We start from the raw sequence: 24,259 nt of genomic DNA, 5'->3' as shown, positions 1-24,259 counted from the left end.
TGTGCCTGGAAGGCACCTGCAGGAGTGAAGTCTTGGCAAGGCTGCAGGACAGCCAGTCCTGCACTTGGGTCTCAGGGGCTCGTGCCACAAGGACAGGAGACTCGTCGTCAAGGACCGCGGTGAGGAAATGCCACGGTCTGGGCTCGAGCACACCTGAGAAGTGTGGTGCTTCACCTCACCAGAAGTGAAGCCTCGGGAAGGCTGCAGGTCACCGAGTGCTGTAGTCTGGCCTCGAGGTGACCTGCAGGAGTAACGCCTCAGAAAGGCTCTGGGTCAGCAAGGAATGAGTGCGCCGTGCGGGGGCTCCTCACAGCACCACTCTGTCCCGTCCTGCCCTGTCACGTGCACCAGGCACTGTGGTGTGGCTGTGTCACCACCAACACTAATGTCACCCCATGTCACAAAGGGCCCTTGGACACCCTGTCCCGTTCCATTCCACGGTTACCATGATGCACCGTGTCACCAAGGGCCGTTGCACACGCTGCCCCCTGCCCTGGGGCTCCACCCAGCCCGGCCAAAGTGGCCCAGCTTGGAAGCAATGCCTTGGCCCAAGTGTCTCAGACAGCCCAACAGGATCTTTAGGAACAGCTCAAACCTGTGGCTGCAGCAGGAAGGGTGGCAGGAGGTTTCCTGCCTGCTTTGCATTGCTGCAGGGGCTGCTCCTGTCAGAGCCCCCTCTCTGCTGGTGACAGCTTTGCTCTTGGGGACACCGCTCTGCAGCAGCCCAGGAACACGAGCGGTGCCCAGTGCCGGGAGCGCCACCAGTGGTTCCCCCCTGTGCACGGGGACCCCAGCCCCAGGGTGGCTGTGCCAGCACCCCCAGGGACCTCCAGCCTCAGGAACCCAGGGCAAGGGGAAACCACAGCTGTGCAAATGCTGCCTGTGCCCAAAGCAAATGCAAAGACAGACAGCCTGTGACAAACAAGGACAATTTATTTACACAACAGCACCACCACCAACAATGAACTACAGAATGTATTTATGTTATAAGAATCTTCATAGCAACAATCTATAAAATGTATGTACAATTGTACTAGTTTGAAATCAAACCAGTGAGAGATCGCAAGTCAGAATTATAATTTAATAGGAAAATGATAAAAAAGAATAAATGCAATAATATCAAAAACACTGACAGAGTCAGAATACAGCCTGGAACCCTGTTAGGGTGATGGTAGTCGTCCAGATGAGGTGGTCTTGTTGAAGCGTGATCCTCTGGAAGAAAGGGGGTCTGGTCTTCAGCTGAAAGTCCAGCAGTAGCTCCTGTCCTCTGGAAGTCCCGTAGGTAAGGGCTGCTGTGGTGTTCGAATTCTCAGCTTATATCCAGTATGGAATGCTTGGCTCCTCCCTCGGGGAGGAGCATCTCACAATGGGATGGTGAGTCATGAGATAAGGCCTTGATGAGCCATTAACAGAAAACAGTCCAGGAGGAAGTTATCTCTGAGTCATGCAGCAAGGCAGTGGTGGGCCCATTAACAGGGGACAATACAGGGGGAAGTTATCTATGAGTCATGGGGCAGGGCATTGATGGGCCCATTAACAGAAGGTAGCCCGGGGGGGGGGGGGGGGAGGCAGGGAGCACTGCCTCACCTGGTTTCAACAGTACATGAGGATGGTGATAGAATATACTGCAACCCAGGACAACAATGAAAGGACCGCTATAGCAATTGCAATAAAGAACCTAACTACAGCCTGTAGAACATATATACCGAAGGGACTGTGTCCACCATCTCTGTTATTCCTGCAAGAGAAGGAGGCATCTTGGCCACTCCAGCCCAGCCCTGAGGGCCGTTCCTGTGCATGCTCTGGTGCCGTTTCTGCTCTGTCCAGAGCCGCTTCAGCAGCAGCGACTCAGCAGCGCTGCTCGAGGAGACATCACCACCCTCCCCATGGAGGCAGAAGCTGTGCAGACACAGAGCTCTGTGTCAGGGGAGCCTTGGTCTCAGCACCGTGGCCTGGGCAGGCGCGGGGGCCCGGGCTGGCCGCCAGCCCTGCCTCTGCCCGCTGCCCTGGCAGCACCCAGTGGCTGTGCCCTGCCAGGGCCTCCTTGCCCTCCTTGTCGCCAGCCAGCCCAGCCTGGGCACCTCGGGGCTGCTGAGGCCCAGCCTCGAGGGCTTCTGCTGCAGGCATGGCAGTCTCTCAGGGGAAGCACCAGAGCAGTGGGTGACAGGAACAAGGTGACTGCCTGGGGGCTGCTCGTGGCCTCTGACACCCAATTTCCTCAGGGCTTCCACCACCCTGGCCCCTCTGCTCTCCCCCAGCCCGGCCAACCTGCCCGGCAGCGGTGCAGCCCCGATGGAGCTCCAGAGGAGCCAGATTGAGAGAGCCTCAGAGCCCTCAGCAATCCCGCCAGCAACCCACGGGCTGCAGGACACAGACGGTGCTTCCTGGCTGGGAGAAGCCTCATGCCCATCTCCAGGCACCACAATCACAGCGATCCCCACAGCTCCAGCCCCTGCCCAGCTCCTCTGTGGGCAGCGTTAAGGCTTCAGCAGAACCACCCAAGGCCGAGGGCCTTCTGGCCATTTTCCCTTCCCCACTGCACGCCTGGGCAGCTTGCTGAGCACAAGCACCCTTTTCCCCTCTCCCTCTATGCCCTGCGCACACTGGGCACCAGAGAAAGCACCTGAGACACTGGGTATGAGAACACATTCTATATTTCTATATATAATTCTGTATCTATTCTATATATTTCTATTTCTATATTTCTATATTAAAGAACAAAAAAGAAGAAGGAAAAAAAAAACATCTTAAAGAAAAATCCTGCCCGGCTCAGATGGCCCCGGCAGACAGAGAGCCTCTCAATTCAGCTCTCCTCAGAGCTCCAGCAGCACCGCCAGCCACGGGCCCACAGACAAGGGCGGTTCTTGCGTGCCCTGCGGAATCCATCTTGCCACTTCTGCAAGATGGAGCCTTGAGCTGCGCGGAGGACAAAGGCTGTTTCCAGAGCCAGACTTCTGATGGCAGGGCTGATGTCCTGTGCCTTGTCATCAAGGGCTGCAAGAGAGAGGAACAGATCTCCATGGTCAGATCTGGATCTGCGGGGACCTGAGGAGAGCCCCGTGCAAGGGCCAACCCAGGTGGCTCTGGCCATGGCCAGGAGGGAGCAGGGACCAAAGGGATCAGCCCAAAGCCACTGGACACTATTGGCACTCGTGCCCCTGAAATCTCTGTGTGTGCCCTGGCCACACCAGGCCTGGTCCGCACAGGGAGCAGAGCCCTGGGCAGCCGGGGCAGGGATTGCAGCTCCCCTTGGCAGCCGGGGCTGGCAGCCCGCTGCCCTCACTCACCCTGACAGATGCTCTGGAGCTCTCGTTTGTTCCCCCGGAGGTGCTGCCCGGCCATCCCTGGGAACACAGAGCCTGTCAGGGTCCCAGCAGCACAGCTCCCTGCCAGCGGCGCTGCCAGCCCTGGGGCCACACGGCCTCCTGCCCCGGCAGGGCTCAGCCCCGGCCCTTGCCGCATCCTGACTCAGCCCAAGGGCCCCGGCTGCCAGAGGCCGGCAGCAGCAGCCCCGAGGGCAGCCGGGGCTCCAGGGCCGGGGCAGCAGCCGGGGCTGGGGCCGAGCTGCGGCGGGGCAGGGAGGGAGCCCAGCCCGGTTCGTGGCTCACCAATGAACCTGATGGCCGCCGCTCGCAGGGACTCCTGCGGGCTGTCCAGGTACAGCAGGGCCCGGTGCAGGTGCTCAGCCGCTCGGCTCCTGTCCTGTGCCAGCTGCAGAGAGCGGCAGGAGGGAAGGGTTGGTGCGGGCTCTGCCCCTCGGCCGGGCACTGCTGCCTGCGGCCAGCCCCGGCCTCCCGTGCCCGCCCAGCCCTGAGGCACCGGGCAGCAGCCGCTGGCGCCGGGCTCTGGAGGGGGCAGAGGGCCGGCTGCTGCCCGGGGAGCCGCGGTGCCGGCCCGCTCCGCAGCCCCAGTGACTTCCTCCTTGTTCAGAAGAATGCAATTAGGAAAGTTAAACTGGAAAAAGGTGCTCCTTAGAACTGGTAACACAAGGTGCAAACATAGCTAGGAAATGGCCCTTTGTGGCATCTGCCATTCTCACCAGCACATCCTTCCTTTCCTTCTCCTGGCTCTCCAGTTTCCTCTGCAGTGATGCCACCTCTGACGAACAGTCACAGCCTCTTCCTTCAAGGCAGTTTCTAGAGAGGTCTTCTGCTGTTCTGCCCTCCATATTGCTGCAGGAGGGAAGGGGAAAGAGAAGGGAGAAAGCAAAGCAAAGTAAACTGATGGGCACCCTGCAGAGACAACAGCACTGTCTTCTCTGCCTGCCGTGGTTTGCCAGGCCTTAAGCCCACAAGAGCTTCCAAAACTGAGAGAAAGGAAGGAAACTTCCAGGCAGAGAAAAAAGCAGGAATGGCAGGGGCAAGGTTCAGAGGAATAGCAGTGTGTTTGCTCTTGGCCTTGTGCTGAGTGAACAATCCAAGAGAGACAAAGCAGCAGGGATGCCTGTGCAGCCCTGCTCCAGGGAGGCCAATAGCCTGGAGGCTTTGACAGGGCCTGAAATTTGGGGGAATTGAGCTGAGGCATCCAGCTTCAGCTGCTTAGCACAGACACAGCACCTGAAAGGCACCAGCTGTGTATGGGACCAGCCACAGCAGAGCCAGTTGGCACCGCCAGCCACAGCATCATTCTTGAGATAAACTTTGACTGGCGCCTGGATGGATAAGTCTCGTGCTGGTTGTTTTTCCTGTCTGCCATCTCTGGGCAAAGGCCTTTACCTCTGCATGGGATCAGAGATCCCCGCTGGTGGAACAGGATGGGGCAATGGATGGGAGAGAAGTTGTACCTTGCTGAGTTTCCTCCAACAGTGTCTGCAGCTCCTGATTGCAGGCCTTGATTTGGTTGTTGTCAGCCTGAGCCATCCTCAGCTCCATCTCCATGGCCTCACAGTGTGTGGCCATGGCCTCTGCTCTTTCCTCAGAGCTCTGGAGCCTCAGACGCAGCTCAGACATCTCAACCTGCAGCACATGCACAGCGTCCCTCAAGCTCTGTTCTCCTGCTTGGGACTTTTCCAGCTCCTGCAGCAGCTCCTTCTCTCGAGTGTCCTGCTGAGCTGCCTTCTCTGTCACTGCATCCTGCAGGGCCTGGATCTGGAAGATGGATGCAGAGAGCCTCAGGGACTGGGCTGCTCCTGAGGCAGCAGAGCAGGCAGTAGGGAGAGCATTGAAGGAGAAATGACTTCAGGCAGAAATACACCAGAAACAGAAGGTGCAGAACCAAGGATTCCAGTAGAGACAAAGGTAGAGAAAACAGGGAAAGGGAGGCAAGGGGCACCCTTGAGGCTGCAGCTCTGAACACGGGCTGAACTGGCTGTGGTGGAAGCGCTCTGCCCAGCCTGCCATAGCCACATCTGTGTCCCCACATTGCTCAGTGAATGGCACAGGCACCAATCCTGTCAGGGAGAGCACTGCTAACAGAGGGACAGAGAAGCTCCAGAGGAGTGTGCTGCTGCTTCTGCTCCCAGATTTCCTGCTGGGACCCAGGAAAGAATGGGGGAAAACTATGGCAGCAGACACCAGATCCAGCCTTGGCCTGAGGGTGCAGCAGCAGGAGGCCTGGGAAGAACATGTGGATGCTGCTGGGAGGGGAAAGAGGTTAGGACTAGCATGCCAAAGGTGGTGTTGTGTGCCCCTGGAGAAGAGGATGGAGTGCACAGCTTACCTGGGTGTTGAGCTGCTGCAGTTGTCCTGCACGGCTTGAAGAGACCAGTTCAGCCTGCTGAAGAGCAGAATGAAACTGAGACAGCTGATTGTTCAGCGCCAGGTTCCTTTGTTCCAGCATTCTGAGATCCATGCTCTTTTCCTCCAGAGACAGAATCAGCCTAAAGGGAAGCATGCAACTCATTACTAATGGCATCACATTTTATAAACTCCTAGGACTTGCAGCACCTCAGAGAAAACTGCTCTGTCCAATGAGGTTTGTCTAAACAACTTGGCTGTTTGTTCCCCCTGCAGTCACAGCCCAGCATGTGCCCACTCTGCTTTTGTTCCTGAAAGAACAGGGAGTTCCTGCCTTCATGGCCTACCTTCTATTTGAGATGGGAATGTGCATACAAACCTAACAAAGTCCTGCAATGAAGACATTAGGGGAGAGGAAGAATTTTCTTCTGACTAACCAGGCTTCAAGGGGAAGAGGTTTGGTCAACATGGAAGAGACGTTTCCTTCCCCCATCTTGTATGTCCAGGTGGGAGGAGCAGCACCCTACAGCCAGGGGATGTCTGGCAAGTTCCCTGAGATTTACCAGCACCCATCCTACTTTCAGCTGGAGGAACAAAGGCTGATGGCAGAAGTGGCAACAGAGGCTTAGAGCTCAAGCTGATGGAAGATGCAGAAACCTCCAGGCAAGCAAGAGTGCTCTGCCTTTCCTTTGTCTTCTTCTTGGAAGAAAAATCCTGTGGCACTGAAGACTGGCTTGACTTGATCAGCTGGAGGAGCCCCCCTAACCTTGCTCTGGTTTCTTGCATTCTTTGCACAGTCAGTAACACCTGTGAGTGTGGAGGGTGGCAGGGACCCTGCTTGAGCCCCTCCAGGCACCAGGGGGGCATTTTATCAGGAACAATGCACCAGAGACATTCTTGTTTCTTGGGTGCCTCCCAGGGCAATCTGGGCTTGATCAGCACTCAGGGCCTTAAGAAGGTGCTGCCCAGCAAAGGCATCAGATGCCAGGCTGATCAGATCCCAAAGGCCTCAAGTTACAGCAGCCAAGGTGGAGCTGATGGATGTATCCAGCTCCTTACACTGCAGCTCCAGCACTGTTAACATACCCACCTAACCTAACCTAAGAGCACAACACTCCCTAGAGGGAAAGAGCTACCCCAAAAGCCTTTGTCTTCAGAAAAACTCCAACTGAAGGCTTAAAATATTAGAGAATGAACACAACATACAGATAATGAGATGTGTCTTCATGGAGAGTTCAGAATCTGCCCCTTAGGAAATGCTGCCAGAGCCCCAGGCAGGTGCAAAGATGGCAAAGAGGGAATGCATTCACCACATTGCAGAGTCCCACAGGCTTTCATTTACCTGTCTCTTTCCCTCTCTAGGACATTCACGGAAGCCTGCAATTCAAAATTTTCCAGTGCCACTTCTTTGCATTCACTCCATTCCCTCTCCAGTTTCTGCAGCTTCACTTGGAGCTCCTTCTTCTGACATTCTGCCTCCTCCAGCCTCTTCTGGATGTGTTCAGCCTCCAATTGCTTCTGCCTTGACTGTGCCTGGGCCTCGCTCACATCTTGCTGGGCTCTCTGGAGTGTGCTTTCCAGGAACTCTCGGGAGGCTGCCAGCTGAGATGTCAACTCATCCACCTCCAGTCAAACAGAACAAAGCAGTCAGAGGCGACAGCCACAGCCTGCCTCTGTCAGCCACAGTAGAGGCACTTAGGAATGAGAAAGGAAAACTTTCCCTTTCTCCCTGTCCTGGGACTGGCAGATTCCCAATAGAGATGGACAACTTGGTTAAGTCTCTAAGTGGCCCACCTGAAAAAGCACCTCCCAAACCAAGGCTAGCAAGAAGAGGCCAGCAGGAGTCCATGCTGATGGGTGCTGGCCAACAGCCCAGAGGACTGGCCCAGCTGTTCAGGGGGCAGCAGCTGAGATTCAGCAGAGCACTGAGTGTCCTTCAGAGCAGCTGCCATGGAGCCCCCACAGCATGAGGCAGCCCCAGGGATCACCCCATCAGCTGCTGCTCTGCCATGGAAAAGCAAGAAGGCCACAGAGTCCTCCCTGCGTGACTGCAGTGCCACTGCTGTTTCACTCACCTGCTTTTGTAGAGCATCCCTCTGCTCAAGGAGGACATTCATCTCCTCTCTCTGATGCCCTGAAGTTCTTCCTTGTGCCTCCTCTGCACTGCCAGCATTTCATTGTGAGCTTCCTGCAGCTCAGCTTGCAGCTTTGCCTTGATGGTCTGGCAACAAAATGCAGAGTGACTTCCTGGGACCTGCCCTCAGGCTCAGATTTTTGCACTTGCTGTCTCCAAACCCCATTCCTTCAGCTACTTCTTGTGGCTTCTCGACCCAGCTCTGCTTGCACTGCAAGCCCTCCTTCCTGGGCCTGAGCTCTGGAGCTTACCAGGCTCCCACAGCCTCAGGCAGCCCTTGTCCCCTCAGTCCCAGGAGCTGCCTTTTGTGCCCTTGTCCCTGCCCTGCACTCCATTCCCTGCCTACTCAGACTTACCTGTCCCTTCTCTTGCTGCTCTTTCACCTCCTGCCTGAGCTGCTGGACCTGCTGGCACGCTTGGCTGAGCTGTCCCCGAGTTTGGAGCAGTGTCTCTGTTAAAGCCCTCTTCTCATTCTGCTCTTCCTGCAGCACCTGCACAGAAGCAAAGAGCAGAGGGTTTCACACTTGCCTGCAACATCTGTGTGGCAAGAGGCAAAGACGGATGGGCTCACGCGCCCTCAGAGCACAGGACTTCATTGTCCATCTCCATAGTTTTAACAGAAAGATATTTCAGCTTAATTAAAGCATCTTCTTAATTCTCTACCTCTTCTGAAGCTTCTTTTCTCTCCTGTCACTGGTGGTTTATAAAGTCTCTTTTCATGTTGATCACTCTCTTTTTCTCTCTCTGGATAAAAAGATTAATCCGCAAGTCTCGTCTGGGTAATGAAAGAGTTAAAATCTTGCCCAGGCTTTTGTAGATGGTTCGGTGATCTCTGCCGAACAGGAGCTGGAGCCGTCTGCGATGGGAAGTTCTTCATGGCTGCTCTGGAGCGTGTGGTCGCTGTCTCTGCTTGCTGCAGGTCCAAAGCCTCTCTCCTTCTTCACTCAGCAGTTTCTAGTGAATTTAGTTACAGCAAAACCTGCAGCCGAGCCAGAGATCGGCTCGGCCCGGCCCGGGCCCGAGGAAAACCTTCCCCAGGCCCCGCCATCTCCCGGCCGGGAGACGGGGCAGGCCCGGCCCCATCCCCGCCCGGCCGCATGGCCTGGGCAGGGACGGGAGGCCTGGAGCTCTGCCACCCTTCACAGCCAGGAAACAAAGAGAACCCAGAGAACTCTGCTTTTACACTTTAAGGTAGGGTTCACAAGTTGATCCCACTTTTCAATGGCCTAAACTGCTGTCAGTTCTCAGCAATGACCGATAATTGGTCAGGAGAAAAGACTCCAGGCAGTTCCCAGCAACTCCAACTCCCTTAAAGGTAAAGTAACTCCATGACAGCCCGCTTGAGGAAATGAATGCAGAAGGAGGTGCAGAGTTGTTCAGAGAAGGTTTGGTGAAGATAAAACTAAGATAAAAAAGAGATTTGCTGCTTCTTTCTACCAAACTTCCAGTGTTTGGTGTGTTTGCAAAGCCCCTGCTTTGGTCAAGTGGCACATGACCATTTTCTCTCTCTCAAGAGGGGTGCACAGGGGAAAGAGGTGCCTGTGTGGAAAATCTTGACATTTCCTGCAAAACAGTGAATTGCCTGGGTGTAAAAATAAACATCATAAACATAAACATAATATAATAATAATAATAATAATAATAATAATAATAATAGTAATGGCAGGGTGGAGGCAAGGGCTCCCTGCTTCTGCAGCAATGGGAGCACAGGTGGCCAAAACCTGGCTGGCCACAAGCTTCTTGAACTGTAGAACTGGTGAGGACTCTGAAAAGCCTCTCCAGACCCCTGCAGCCAAAACATCTTTGAGACAGCAAGACAATAAAATTCCCTTTGAAAAGATCAAAGGGCAAAACTCCACTTAAAAATACTGAAAGTATTTTAGGCATTTTTCTTTTAAATCTTTTTTCTCGCTCAAAACCATTCACTGAACCTCACCCTGAGCTGTTTCATGCCCTAGAAACATGGTTTTAGGGCAAACTCCCTGCAAATGACAATGTTTCACCCAGCTCTTGTTTTATAGCCAACGAGCATCAAATTTACAGATGCAGGAGGCACAAAGGTGCCTTATCCTGGTGCCAGGAGCTTGGAGCAAGAGGCCTGGGCTGTGCAGTCCCTGCTGTGAGCAGCCCTGAAATGAGTGCAGGTTTCTATGACAGCCCCCAAATGGCAGATCTGGGCCTGTCATGCACAATCCCGTTTTCTGAACCTCCAGCCCTGAATCTCATCACTCAGGTTTTGTTATCCACATCCCATCCTGACACTGAAGATCTCAAGGAGATAAGGGCTCAGATGCTGCTGGTATTGGACACCAGCACCATCTGCTCCCCGTCCTCATTCACTCTACATTAAAGACCAGAAAGATCTCATGAAGTCAGAAGAAAGAAAAAACCATGGATATGTCATCTGGGATTCCTGCTGTTTGCTGGTAATTAAGTTTGTCACAATCTTGACAGAGCTGGGAACGATGGAGGGAATCAGAAAGAAAAGGCAGAGGGAGGGAAAATATAATAAGAGTCACTCTGGAGCTTTTTCCTTCTGATTCTCTTGCCAAAGAAAATGATTAAAGAAAATAATGTTATCTCCATGGTGGTTGCTCTCCAGTTCCACTAGAGACAGGAATTCAGCCTAACAATTTGTCAATTTTTTCTCAAGCTCAGGTAATGTCATTCCAATATTTACTGGGCTGCACTCTGGTTCCTGGGGTTTCTGTCAATTCAAACCCAGGCTCTCCCTTTTTGTCTCTCCCTCTTTGTTTTTTTGTCCTAGTTTCAGCCTGTCTTTTACTTTGGGAGAGAAAACAAAGCTGAGCCCAGCTCGGCAGCAGTGTCCCAGTGTTGGGCTGAAGGGCACCTCAGAGGAAGGACTTGCCCATCCTCATCTTCCTGCAGGAAAAAGGCATCACTGGAGTTCATTTTCATCTCTTGCTGTGCTCACTGCAGCTCATTTGGGCTGGGAAAAGCTCTCAGATCATCAGACAGTGTGCAAGGATGCAGCAGAAGCAGGAGGTGTTGGCAGAGCTTCTTCTGGGTGCTGAGAGCTGCAGAGCCCAAACCAAGGGGCCACCACAGGCTTTGCCCTGCAGCATCCACAGAGCGCAAGAAGGGCTCTGCTGCTGGGGCTTCTCCAGTGGAGAGGAGTTTCTGGGCTGGAAAGACACATTTCCAGGGAAAACAGCAGCCTTGGTACCAGCAGTAGAGGATTCAGGGGTGAGGGGGGGTCATTGGGAAGCAGTTCTGGACTTGGCCTCATCCCTGCTCTGTCACAGCCCAGCTCTGGGGCTGCTGCTGGCACCTCCCTCTCCATGGGATCACTGGGAGGCCTGGAAAGGTTGGCTTCATGGTTGGATTGCATCTTAGAATCTCCTAGATCTTGGGATCTTTTCCAACCTAAAAATTTCTGTTATTTCTCCTTATGTTCCTTTGGTTTCCTGGACCAAATAATAATAATAATAATAATAATTTGCTCCTTATTTGAAAATACAGACCCTACCAAAATAACAGCAGGAAGTTGGAAGTATTCTCAAGGAAACAGGAGGAGAAATTGAGTCCATCTCACCTGTATCCTCAGAGCAAAACTTTAGAGGCATTTCCTGTGCATTCCCAACTTCATGGCCAGAGTTGGGGCAGGGTTTGAAAATGTGGACACCACAGGGCTGATGTGTGATGTGCACCTGGTGCTGCCCCACCTCCTCCCAAAGTGCTACATCTGCACAGGGCTCTCAGAGTGGACTTTGCAGAGGGCCATGAAAACAGATTTATTTTGGAATATTTTCACTTGCCATTACAATTTATCACCAGAAGCCAAGGAAAAGGAGTGGAGTTTATGAAAACATCAAGCAGGGAATGTGCCTGCAGGAAGCTGACAAATGGGACAGCCACACAGAGAGATGGTTTAGAATAATCCATTTTCATGCCAGCTCCAGTAAAGAGAACAGAGAAAGACTGAGCAGCATCCTTCCTTCTGACAACCTCCAGAGCATAACTGTGGCCCTCATCTGAAACCTTGCAGTGGCTCCTCAGAACATTTTTGAAAGACAAGGCAGTGTATTTTTCAATCTCTGTCTCAAGCAGGAAACTCAAAAGAGTTCCTTCTGCTGTGAAAAAATAAATGTTCCTCTATAAAAGAAGTAAATCCACATTTTTCAAACCCAGCCTCAACTCTGGCCATGAAGTTGGGAATACACAGAATAATGCCTTCTAAAGTTTTGCTCTGAGGCATTGGTGAGCTGGACTCAGTTTCTCCCTTTTTCCTTGGGAATGCTTTCACTTCCTTCCAGCACCTGCCAGGACGCAACAGGCTCCTTTGGGATGGGTCTTTGTAGGATAATGATGGGTTGCCATCATTAGGATGTCAGAGAAGTGGGGAGCGGCCTTTCCTCACTCAGCCTGGGTGTCCCTGCCCCAGTGAAGTGTCCCAACCTCCAATTTACCTGTGATGATGAAGAGAGCAGGAGGAAGAGAAGATCCCCTTGTAGTGATCCCACCTTTGGCTCTGTGCAGTGTCAGGTGCTCACAGGAGAGCGGATGGTTCAGGCCAACAGGAATTCCTCCACACTTGCACTGCACACACCAGGAATGGATTTTGTGTCCATCCAAACCATTGTCTTTGTTGCATCATGGCAGCTGAGCTGTAAAGGGAGAACAAATGCCCAAAGTGCAGCCCTGCCCTGGGGAATCAGCTCCTAAATGCCCTGGATGCAGGTGTTTGGGGAAGGCTGGGGGGTCTGCAGTTTGCCCCTGTGGGACAGAGGGATGGAGTTCCCATGCCTGGGCAGTCCAGGGGAGGATGATCCAGAGCCTCATGGCTCTTGTCAAGTCTCTGTGTGAGGCAGATTTCCCCCAAGACCTCACTCCAGCCTTCCAGAAAGCAAATAGTTCTGTGTTCTGCTTCCCCAAACCTTTGTCTCCTCATCTGCTCCACCCTCTGAGTGCACTCACAGCCTGGCCAAAAAGAATTAAAAGTTTTTTGTGGCTGGCAATTCAAAAACTATGAAAGCTCACAGACAAATTCTGTGGGGTTGGTTGGAAAGACAGAGTGAGTTTTGGAGGGTCTTTGTTCTCTTTGCTCTTCATCTGCACAAGTCTTCACACTTTCCATTACAAGTCCCAGCCAGAGCTCCTGCTGGGGGAAGGAAAAGCTCCATAGCCATGAAGTGGAGCATTCCCTTCATTCCAGCAGCCCCTCATTGACCAGGAACTCCACAGGTCACCGTGAGGCAGTTCATTGCCAGATTTCACCAGGAGTAATTCATAACCAGGAAAAGGCATCCCTGGGACTCCCAGAACTCCTGAATAGTTCATTATCCAAGGCACAATGCCTTCTGAGCATCCTCCTAGCAGGGAGGCTCCCATGTGGATACACCAAAATCCTCTCCAGCATTCCCCAGCAAGGAATCCCTCAGCTGGCATCTGCTCATTGCTGCAATAGCTGAAATTTAATTTGATCTTAATAATTAAACCTCCAAATAACAGCTTTCACATGCCAGCTGAACCATTAAATTCCAGGAGTGGATACAAGCCTTTTTGCAGTGAGTGGAGTTTACTCATGTGGAAATTTCCTGGTGTGCTACTGGACTTGTTATTGATGCAAATTTTGTGGCACTGAATAAAAATGTTTCTTTTCCCTTTCAGACGACGATAGAATCCGTGAGTTGTTTGGTTGGGTTGGTTTGGGTATTTTTAATCCACTTGGCACAAAGAAACTCCTCGTTGTTTGAGCTGTGCCTCAGTGCTGATGCACAGGACCTTTTCCAGAGCTGGTTTTAGAACTGGAGTCACTTTGCAGCAGCCTCAGCTGGAATCTGTGGGGGTAAAAATCAACAGTGGTGCCTCCAGAACCCCTCTGAGAGTCTTCTGCAGGGCCTTGTCCTGAGCCTCACCCTCCAGGACACACCAGCCAAGAAATGCAGTGGGACCACCATGGCACCAGCACTCCCTGATAGACTCAACCACAGGAAATTACACCAGAGGGTGTGAAATATCAGATTTTCTCTTGTCCCTTGCTCTACTCAGTGCCCGTGGCTGTACAACACAGCCAAACATCCATCCCTGAGCTTGGCTCAGGAATCCTGGCAGCTTTGGAAAAAACCACTTTGCCACCACACGTGTAAGGCCAGCAGAAAGGCTTCCCCCGAGCAGCTCCTCCTGGATTCCAACCACAGACCTCTTCTTAAACCTAAATAATTTAAAAGGCACAAGCAAGACCTCTCTAGCTGCTCACACACCCATATCTGAGTATCTTTACTCACCGAAAAAGTGCACTAATGAAATTGTAATGTACATGTTAATTAATGTACATATTTTCTCTGTAAATTTTGCACAGCTGTAAGTGGCCAAATAAATAATGAATGCCGTGGAATAATTTATGTGAGCTCTGTTTCTTACTGTACATGTTTTAATTACCGATATGGATGCATCTCGATGAATTATTGAAAGTCAAAGAATAAATAATATTAAAATTAAAAAGTACACAAGAAGCAAAGTTCAAATAGATATTTAATTCTACTAACACGTTGTGATGTAATACTTGCCCCATAACTGGCAGCAGGAGAGGAAATGTTCGTCCTGGTCAGCTTGAGCTCCGTTTCTTCTGGGGTTTTTTGTGCCTTTCAGTGTTGAAATTCATCAGCTGAAGCTACAGGGATGCTTTTCACCATTGGACCTTCAGAAGGAACTATGTTAGTTACATTAATTATGTCAATTCTTCCCTGTGAGGCTGCTGAGGCCCTGGCACAGGTTTCCTGTGGCTGCCCCTGGATGCCTGGAAATGTCCAAGGCCAGGCTGGATGGGGCTCGGAGCAGCCTGGGATAGGGGAAGGTGTCCAGGCTCCTTTGTGATGCCCCAACACCAACTCAGGCAATATCAGCAGCTTGTCACACTCAGATCCTCCAGCAGAGAATCCCACAGCACTCAGGGGTTAATTGGAGAAGCTCCAAAATTCCCACGTGGAGCTACAAATTGTCATCGAACTTTTACACAGTCAGCCAAAGGCCAGGGCTGTTCTGGGCCTCCAAATGCAGCTGTTGCACACTGTGAGCTGGTTTTGCAGCTGGGACCAGAGGTGAGGAACAGCTGGGGGAAGTGGCCAGTAATTAACGCTGCTGGTCTTTAGCATGCTTGATTACTTACTGCTTATGCACTGCAGAGTAATTGTGTGCAATTTGCTGTCAACTGTGGGTTCCTCAAAGGTGCTGCCTTTGCAAGAACTGCCCTGGATGCTTTGCCCAGGGAGATGTTGGCAAAACTTGGGCAGAAGCTGTGCCTAAGGGGCTCCCTCAGGAGGTGTTGGACACACACTGATGTTTCCTGTGTGGATGGGCGCAGCCACTGCCCTCAGCCCAGCAGGAATCCTCCAGCCAGAACTGCTGCTGGCCTGTCCATCCTCCCCTCACTCAGTGCACCAGGATGGGTGTCACTGCTGGACACAAAATGAGTCACAGGGACACAGCTCGAGGTGTGGTGCAACAGAGTCCTTTATTCTCTCAGTATTTATAAGTTTTTGACCACCACCAGAGAATGGATAGTCAGGTCACCACCTTCCCAACCACACTGGCTGTGAGAGGTGTCCATCAAAAAGGCAAATGCTGGCTTGGAGATGCCAAGTCCAGATCCCTGCACTTGTGGGTGCATCCATGGGGATCAGGAGCTGCTTGCCCAGAAGGAGCTGGCCACCAAGCCCAGTCTCTTCTGAGGGACAAAATTCCCTCTCCCTGCTCACGGAGCGATCCCAGCCCAGCACAGGATGGGAGGCACAAACACCAGGGCAATGAGACAGACTGGAAGTGACATTCTTAAATGGTGTCACTTCCAATTAGTCTTTGTGCCTGCAGAACGAGAAGAACTATTTTTAAGTTATGTTGGAGATTTGTTTTCGAGGTTTTCCAAGGTATAGCAAGCATTTTTCTCTCCAAGATGTCACAGCTTGCGTTTTTGATCCTTTTTATGACTTGTCTTTGCTTCTTTTCCTTTTTTCTCTCTCCTGTCATATCCCAAACATTCACCAATTTTCCCCACAAAGACAGTATCCACTTGTGCTTTTTTATAAAGGGGTTTTCTATGGAACTTCTCAGTGAACAATTAATTCTTTGGCCAGCTCTGCAAATGGAAAATACTTGATTGAAGAGCAGCAATATGTGGACAACTCAAGAAACACACAAAATATCTTTAAGACAAATTAATTTTCAAACAAAGATGCAAAAATAAATTGCAATTTGCAAATACACTGAAGGTAAAATTCCCCCCCAGAATGGGTTGGGTTGGAAGGGTCCTTATAGATCATCTCATTCCTCCCCCAGCCATGGGCAGGGACACCTCCCACTATCCCAGGCTGCTCCAAACCCTGTCCAGCCTGGCCTTGGGCACTTCCAGGGATCCAGGGGCAGCCCCAGCTGCTCTGGGCACCCTGTGCCAGGGCCTGCCCACCCTCACAGGGGAGAATTTCTTGTGTATTTCTGACTTAAATTTCCCCTCTTTCAGTTTGATCCCATTCCCCCTTGTCCTGTCACTGCAGCTCCTGAGGAAGGGTCACTCTCCCACTTCCCTGCAGCCCCTTCACACCCTGGGAAGGAGCTCTGAGGTCTCCTCACAACCTTCTCTTCTCCAGGTTCAGCTTTCCCAGCCTGTCCCCACAGGGAAGGAGCTCCAGTTCCCTTGCCAGCATCTCCTCCTGGTTCCTCGTGCGACACAACTGATGGAACTGCTCAGGCTGAGCTCGTGGGCAAGATCCCAGCAGCCCCAAACCAGGACAACCCCAGACACTGCAATTCAGACCCAAAATGCTCGGGATGGTGAGGCTGAACATGGGGCAGCACAGCCCACATCTCAGTCAATATCCAGCATTTTATTCTGGCCTAGATCCTCCACTGCTGACATCCCCTTTCTCACGTGTCCACCTGCAGGACTGAACAAATCCTCTCTCCTGGCTGAGATTTCCTTGGCTTCCCCAGAGGGGAAGGAGATGGAAAACCAAAGCCCTGGAGAAGAGGGAGGTGGGAAACCATCCCTTTTTCACCACCTGGGAGCAACACAAAATTCTGCTGTTCCAAACAACACCTGGGGCTGTTTGCTGAAAAGGACGAGCACAACTCAGGGGCTGCTTAGCTCCAGGCCAAAAATAAAGTCAAAAAAGCAAAGTCAAAATCCTTTCCAGGCTGTCCCCTGCCCCCTGGCCAGCCAGGTGACTGTCACTCAATACTGAATTCGTGCATCTCACAGGAACTCTGCCTCAAATGATAAATCAAGCAGGTTTTTTTAAAGCTCCACCTTATCACAGTCTCTCCTCCGGCACTTCCATGGGAAGGAATAATTATTTTGTGCTCACTGCATGTATAATGAATTTTCAGGCATACTTGTTTGATCTATAGCCTTGAAAATAAAAAATCCCATTAGTCTAACAAGCTCACCAATTATTTCCTGGGATCACTGAGCCTATTCCAGCAGAGAAAGTTGCATAAAATTGAAAGTGAACAGGGAACAGTGCAATATGTTGTTTTACAGGGTAAAACATTCTAAAGCAGTGTTTCACATCGTGTTTGGGGGCAGAGGAAAGAGAACTGGAAAGAGCAGCGAGCTTGGGTCTGCCTTAGCTGCGTGGAAATACCTGGGCAGGGAAGAAACATTTAAAGTTGCCTGAATTTAGATATTAACTACTCTTGTAGTTAACTGCTCTGTCCAAGCCAGCTTTTGCAGGTTCCATGTTTTAAAAAAAGGCTTTTCCAGGACACCCATTCTCACTCATTTCAGATATTGAAACCCAGGCTGGTGAATGGCACTCCAGAAAAATCAGTGTCTCTCTCTCAGCTCCAAAGAAAGCGTGAATAACTTGCTCAGACACTGGAGGTACACAAAGTTGGATGATGCAGATTTCCTCTCCCCACCCAACCTCCCTCAGTCCCCATGAGCTCCTGGGGGCTGTGGGGACACCACTGAGCTCTCTCCAACCTCCAAATTAGTCCTGCTGCCCTCTGGGGTCACCACCTCTCTCCACTGTCGTGGCCAAAATAAAAAATAATTCAAATTGCTCCCAGGAGCTGCCTCAGCTTCAGCTGGAAGCTGAACCCAGCACACAAAGGGATTCATTCACTGAAGGCAGCAAGGGGCCAAATCCAAGGCAAAGATTCCCAAGTAAGTCTACAGCTTGGAATAAGCTGGGGGTTGGCATGGACAGGACACAGCTTCAGTTTGAGCATCTGTGTCAAAGCAGCAGTAAAACCCCCAAAGTTGGTTATTGCTGGGGGTTTCCATCAGGATTACACCCAAATCTTGCTCCACATTTGGCAGCTCACAGATCAACACACTGAGGAAGCACCAGGAAAGAGGCTGGACGTGGCAGGGGTGGCTGCAGGGTTTCATCAGCCCTTTCCCTGCCACTCTGAGTGTTGGAAGGAGAACATATCTGAATTCAAAGCACAATTTAAATCTTGTTTGCTCTTTAGGGATGTTGAGAGATGTTTTTGCTGTGGTTCTGGAGGGGCGGCAGCAGCAAAGGCAGGCAGTGATTAGAGAAATGCCTAAAATTAACAATGTTATACACACTGGCATTCCTGACTTCCAGCACTCCACACTGCACCCAGAAAGGTGGAAGTGGCTGCTCAAACACCCATGAAAATTACAAATTAGACAGAGCATGAAAACAGAACCATTTTGTGCTGGGGGATGGGGTCAGCAGCAAAAATGGACCTTCATGGACAGAGAGGATGATTTGACTTAATCTAACAGGATAATTGCAGGCCTGAAGAGTTTGGGGACTGAGAATGAAGAGTTTTGAGGGTTCCATGGCACCAAACCAAGCCCAGGGTTGTCCCCAAGATGCCAGCCCAGCCCTGGGAGAAGCCAGGGCCAGAGGCTGCAGGATCTTGTCTGGGTTCACCCAAACTGCTCCCTTCTCTTTCAGCACCAGCACATCCCCTTTTCCTGGGCCTTGGAGTATCCATCTGTGTTCCTGCCCCTCACCCTGTGCCTCCCTGCAGGTCACAGCTGCTCTTCTGCTCCTTGCAGCCTCCTCCTCCTCCTCCTCCTCACAGCACTGACACGGAGAGGTGTCCCCAGGTGGAACAGGACGTGCTGAACTGCTCTGGCTGAACAGATCCCACCAGGAATCAGGGGCTGCAGAGCAACACCAGCACAAATGGGTTCTCTGGGGGCTGGTGCCATCCCTGCCCAGGTAAATGACCATGCGCAGAGTCAGACAAGTTTATTTCTATTACAAAAGGCTAAAAAACCTACCACCACCAAAAATCCCACACATTTTCTCCCTGTTCCTGTCTCTGGAAAAAGATCCACAGCTAAAAACAGAACAAGGGAGTCTTCAAAACAACCAGGAATGATGAGAGAAAGGGCACAAGTGGAGTAACTGAGGCATGAAAATGGAGTTTTAGCTTGTCACATTCAGTACTGCCTAGAGCGCCCTGGAAATACTGAACCCCCTGCCACCTATCTAAACTTTAGAGATCCATCCCAGCAGGGCCATGAGCCACTTCTGGCTAAGCTGAGGTCTGTCAAGCACTCCTCAGGCACACAGGAGGACACCAGTGAAGGGTTTGGGCACCTCTGGTCACATCTGCTGAGGTGCAGGGTGCCCCACTCTTCCCAGCTGATTCCCAGCACCAGCAGCACATCACAACCTCCCAGCTCCGAGCCACAGGTGAGCAGGGCTGGAGTCTGCCTGCTCCAAGGAAAGGTTTTTCCCAGCTGCAGGAGACCCCAAGCCCAGCCTGTGTTTGCCAGCCCTCCTGGCCGTGAGTGAAGTGCTTTCCCTGGGGGAGCAGCACAGTTTGATTCTCCCTCCAGCTGCCTTGGCTGTCTCTTACTGACCCCTTCAGCCGCAGGGCTCTTCCTGGAGCACGTCCTGTGCATCAGGATTGTCTCCCCACACCTCCTGGCTGTGGAGACTTTTGTGGCAGAATGGTTAAGCGAGAAAGGCCATGACTGTACAAACTTGCTAGAGATAAAACACCACTAGTGCAGAGGCAGTCTCAAGGACGGATTGCCCTTGAGATATGGGGAGGAGAACAAGAATGTGGTAGACAGAACGAGAAAGAAGAACCAGGGACGGTCTGGTAACCGCAAGAATGCAGAAGCACATAGCTATGTACCGCAGTGACATAGATAGCAGAATAACCAATGATGAGCTATACTTTTGCAATATGTATGAGCTAATTAAATCATGTATTTAGACACGAGTGTAATGATCAATAAAGGAGATTTGCTTGACGACCACCTGGTGTCTGCGTCTCCCTTCTCCGACAAATGGTGACCCCGACGACGACCCCCTGCTGAGAAAAAAGCGGGGGAGAGAACACGCCACGGTCGGTGAAGTAGTGTTGGGACCCGAGGCACCCGGGTCGGTGCTAAACGACGAAGGGAAAGCACCCTCAAGGACTACATCGGTGGTCTTGAGCCATACGTGCTGCCGGAGCCGGAGGGGTGCAACAGCGCTGACGACAAAAATGGACAGGCAAGCAGCATATGATTTATTTTTGGGGTTATTAGATAAGCTGGGGGTTAGAGACATAAATCCTAGAAAAGACGTACCGGGATTGCTAGCATGGGGTCACGCGAAGGGTTGTTTTTCCAACCCGCACACGGTACATGAATTGAGTGAGTGGCGTAAGTTAGGAGATGTGTTGTGTGAAGCAGTCTTAGAAGAAGATAAAACAGCAATAAAGTTAGGAAAAATTTGGCGAGTTGTGCATAATACTCTATTGAAACATCAGGCAGAAAAAAGAGCGGCTCAGCAAGCAGTAGAAGCCTATAAAAGGAATGCACGGTATGGAGATCATGAACCTTTAGCACCAAGTGTCTCTCAAGTAATTATACCTGCTTCTAGCAGTTTGGGCACAGATGATTGTGCTTGGCCCTCGGCACCCCCTCTCAATGAGTCCACAGAGGACGTTGAAGTGCCTGTCGTAGCCACCTCTGATATTAAGGACCCTTCAGCCCAATCTGTTAAGCCTGGAATGCGTAGTTCACAATCTCCGCCAGAGCCAGATCCTGTCCCTGGGGCAGAGAGTGACCTGTGGGAGGAAATGGCTAGACAGAGGGGAGAAGCATGGAACGCATTGGCTAAGCATGGGCTAGAGAGTGGGGATGAAGTCACCGTGGAGGCGGCGAGGACGTGGGCTCTGCCTGTAGTTTACACCCCGGGGGTAAACCAACAAGGACAAGCTGTTCAGTTAGGGACCTATACACCTCTTGATTAGAAGTTGTTAGCTCAGCTGCGACAGACAGTGAGTCAATTTGGATTTAAGAGTGAACCAGCTAAACAAATGATAGACTACATATTTGATACGCATTTGCTAACTGTCAATGACTGTAGAAGCATTGTGAAACTGATGTTTACTCAACATCAGCAGCTGCTGTTTAACGCACATTGGCAAGCTTTAGTTCAAGAGTCGGTTGGAGTTCAAAGAGGACCCGGTGATCCGTTACAGGGAATTACAGTGGAAGAGATGATGGGATTAGGAAATTATAGAAGAACCGAGGCTCAGATGATTTCCGGACCAGACAAAGTTAGGGAAGCTATGCGTCTGGTTAGAGTTGCTATCAGTCAGGTGAAAGATAGTTCAGGAATTCCCATGTATATGGGAATCAAACAAGGGAGAGAGGAGTCTTTTGGAGACTTTGTTGATAAGGCTGCTACCGCTATAGAACGAGCAGGGGTCCCTGAGTATATGCGAGGGGCTTTGCTTAAACAGTGTGCCTTGCAGAATAGTAACGAGACTACTAAAAGAGTTCTGTTGACCCTGGGGGCTAATTGGACGATTGAGGAAGCCTTAGAAAAAATGGCATTACAACCAACAGGGCAACAAGCATTCCTAGTGAATGCCATTAAAGCATTAGGAGAGGGGTTACAGAAACAGGCAGAAAGTACACAGACACAAGTGTTAGCTGCTCTTGCTCCGCTCCGCGCTCCAGCAGCGGCAACCGCGGCTGCGACCCAGAAGCCCCCTTCCATGAAATGCTACCGCTGTGGAGGAGGAGGGCACATGAGGCGACAATGCCGCGCGACTGGGGTCTGGTGCCAAAATTGTCAAAGCAACACGCACAACTCTTCTGCCTGCCGCCGGCGCTCGGGAAACTCACGGCGGAGCGCGAATGGCAGCCGCGCTCAGACACAAGTTGCTGCCGCGACGTCAGCGCCACCTCGTGTCTACAACCAGCCACTGCCGGGAGCTTGGGACTTGACTTGGCAGCAGCAGTGAAAACAACGCTGATGACAACGCACCCTGTTCGAATTCCTACGGGAGTTTATGGCCCAATAAAGATTAGGGGACAAGTATATGGAGGACTTTAATTGGGGCGCTCCTCGATTTCTGTGATGGGCCTATTTGTTTTACCTGGAGTCATAGATGCGGACTATACCGGAGAGATACAAATTATGGCATATACGCTCTACCCTCCAATTACTGTTGAAGCCGGTCAACGCATTGCCCAATTTATACCACTGCCACAAACAACCAAAGGCATTCAAACATTGATGCAAGGCCCTCGGAATAATCAAGGATTTGGATCATCAGGGACAGCCATGCTCACAATGGACTTAAACAGCAGACCAAAAAAGAAAATAACATTGAAATATGCTGAACAATCAGTACAACTTTGGGGCTTGTTGGACACGGGAGCAGACACCAGCATAGTATCTCCGGAGTATTGGCCTAGCAGTTGGCCATCCAGACAAACCATGGATACAGTGACCGGAGTCGGGGGATACACGCTAGCTAAAAGAACACCCCCTATACAAGTGATCATCGATGGGCAAACATTAGTGGCTGTGTTGTCCGTTGTCCCTTTACCTCCAACAGTACAGTGTTTAATTGGAAGGGACATTTTAGTCCAGCTTGGAGTTGTTCTATCTAATGAGCACCCTTTGGAGTAATTGCCATTGCTTGGACTTTCCCTATTCCACTTACCTGGACAACCGACAAACCAGTGGTGGTTAAGCAATGGCCTCTAAAAAGGGAAAGTTTGTTGCAAGCACATCAACTAGTCAGAGAACAATTTCAACAAGGTCATCTAAAATTGTCTGCTAGCCCATGGAATACTCCTATATTTGTGATTAAGAAGAAATCTGGAAAGTATCGTCTTTTGCATGACTTGAGAGCAGTAAATGATCAAATGGAAGCTGTGGGAGCATTGCAACCAGGTCTTCCGAATCCAGCTATGCTCCCACAACATTGGGCCCTTCTGATCATCGATTTAAAGGACTGTTTTTTCACTATCGCCCTCCACCCACAGGATACAAAGCGATTTGCCTTTACCTTGCCTGCAATCAACAGAGGGGAACCTGATAAGCGATTTGAATGGACAGTATTGCCTCAGGGCATGCGTAACTCCCCTACCTTGTGTCAACTATATGTCGATGCAGCCCTACAGCCTTTGAGGCAAAAGTGGCCTGAGACCATAATTTATCATTACATGGATGATATTCTTTTTGCTCAAAAGCCCCAATTCACTTCTGATCAATTGAGAGAGATCCAAACTACATTGGCAAAAGCATCTCTTGTGGTTGCTCCAGAAAAAATACAACAGACCGCACCTTGGAAATACCTGGGATGGACTATTACCAATCAAATTGTGCATCCACAAAAACTGCAGCTCTCAACAAAAATTGTCACTTTAAATGACGCGCAACGCCTACTTGGTGATCTTCAATGGTTGAAACCCATAGTTGGCATCCCAAACACCTTACTAAACTGCCTTCGCCCACTGTTGAAGGGAACAGATCCCAGTTCGCCTGTCACGATTTCCCCTCAACAGAACAAAGCAATCAAAGATATTCTCCAGTGTATAGAAGTAGGTTTTGTTTCCCGTCGCGATATTGACTTGCCCATTGACCTTACTATATGGAATACCTCAGAACATCTTCTCGGCGCTCTTACACAATTGCAGAAAAAAGCGGGGGAAATGAGGGTCCTGGAATGGCTATCCCCACCACTACAAGCAAAAAGGACAATAAGTGCAAAAATTGAACAGATGGCCACCCTGTTATGTAAAGGCCGTACCAGGATAATAGAAATTACTGGAACTGAACCTACAACAATTTACATACCTATAAAAAACGAAGACCTAGACTGGTACCTGCATAATTCGGAGGAGTTACAGACAGCGTTGCTGGGATCAGGAGCATCTGTTTGTACAGGACCTTTAATACCACGACATTTCCTATGGTTAAAAGATTGGGACTGGGTTGCAAAACCGTTGCGGTCAGACCAGCCTATACCAGAAGCCGTTACGGTCTTCACAGATGCCGGGAAAAAGTCAAGGAAAGCAGCCATAACCTGGAAGGAAGGGTCCCAATGGAAACATCACCTGATTGAAGCGGCTCCAGAAGACAGTCTGCAAACATTAGAACTTCTTGCCGTTGTATGGGCATTAAGTAAACTACAAGGGCCTTTAAATGTAGTCACAGATTCTTACTATGTAGCAGGGGTAGGACAAAGAATAGAAGAC

At 50.9% G+C, this 24,259-nt stretch overlaps 2 protein-coding genes and 1 long non-coding RNA gene across 3 annotated transcripts in view; 1 reads left to right on the top strand and 2 right to left on the bottom strand.

The window, feature by feature from the left end:
• Nucleotides 1-2,636: 2,636 nt before the first annotated feature.
• LOC147651532 (maestro heat-like repeat-containing protein family member 7) overlaps nucleotides 2,637-24,259 on the bottom strand; it is a 52,614-nt gene continuing 30,991 nt past the window's right edge. Inside the window, exons 13-15 of the mRNA XM_086842835.1 lie at nucleotides 3,609-3,711; nucleotides 3,288-3,344; nucleotides 2,637-2,994 (exon numbers count right to left, since the gene is read on the bottom strand). Of these exons, the coding sequence (XP_086698961.1) occupies nucleotides 2,804-2,994; nucleotides 3,288-3,344; nucleotides 3,609-3,711 (351 nt within the window). The 3' untranslated portion in view covers nucleotides 2,637-2,803. The remainder of the gene's footprint in view (nucleotides 2,995-3,287; nucleotides 3,345-3,608; nucleotides 3,712-24,259) is intronic.
• LOC147651534 (uncharacterized) lies at nucleotides 5,659-8,968 on the bottom strand. The gene is made up of 4 exons (XR_015274148.1): nucleotides 8,473-8,968; nucleotides 8,166-8,300; nucleotides 7,751-7,896; nucleotides 5,659-5,818 (listed from the first exon to the last, which is right to left on the bottom strand). It is a non-coding gene; the product is annotated as an uncharacterized LOC147651534 (long non-coding RNA).
• LOC147651519 (endogenous retrovirus group K member 6 Gag polyprotein-like) overlaps nucleotides 15,271-24,259 on the top strand; it is a 222,124-nt gene continuing 213,135 nt past the window's right edge. Inside the window, exon 1 of the mRNA XM_086842884.1 lies at nucleotides 15,271-23,704. Coding sequence (XP_086699010.1) covers nucleotides 21,076-22,011 — 936 coding nt within the window. The 5' untranslated portion in view covers nucleotides 15,271-21,075 and the 3' untranslated portion in view covers nucleotides 22,012-23,704. The remainder of the gene's footprint in view (nucleotides 23,705-24,259) is intronic.

Source organism: Cyanistes caeruleus, chromosome 9, assembly GCF_971803275.1.
Source record: "Cyanistes caeruleus chromosome 9, bCyaCae1.hap1.1, whole genome shotgun sequence".
Classification (NCBI taxonomy): Eukaryota; Metazoa; Chordata; class Aves; order Passeriformes; family Paridae; genus Cyanistes; species Cyanistes caeruleus.
The sequence above is the reverse complement of the archived record's forward strand: the minus strand, read 5'-3'. Positions and strand labels throughout refer to the sequence as shown.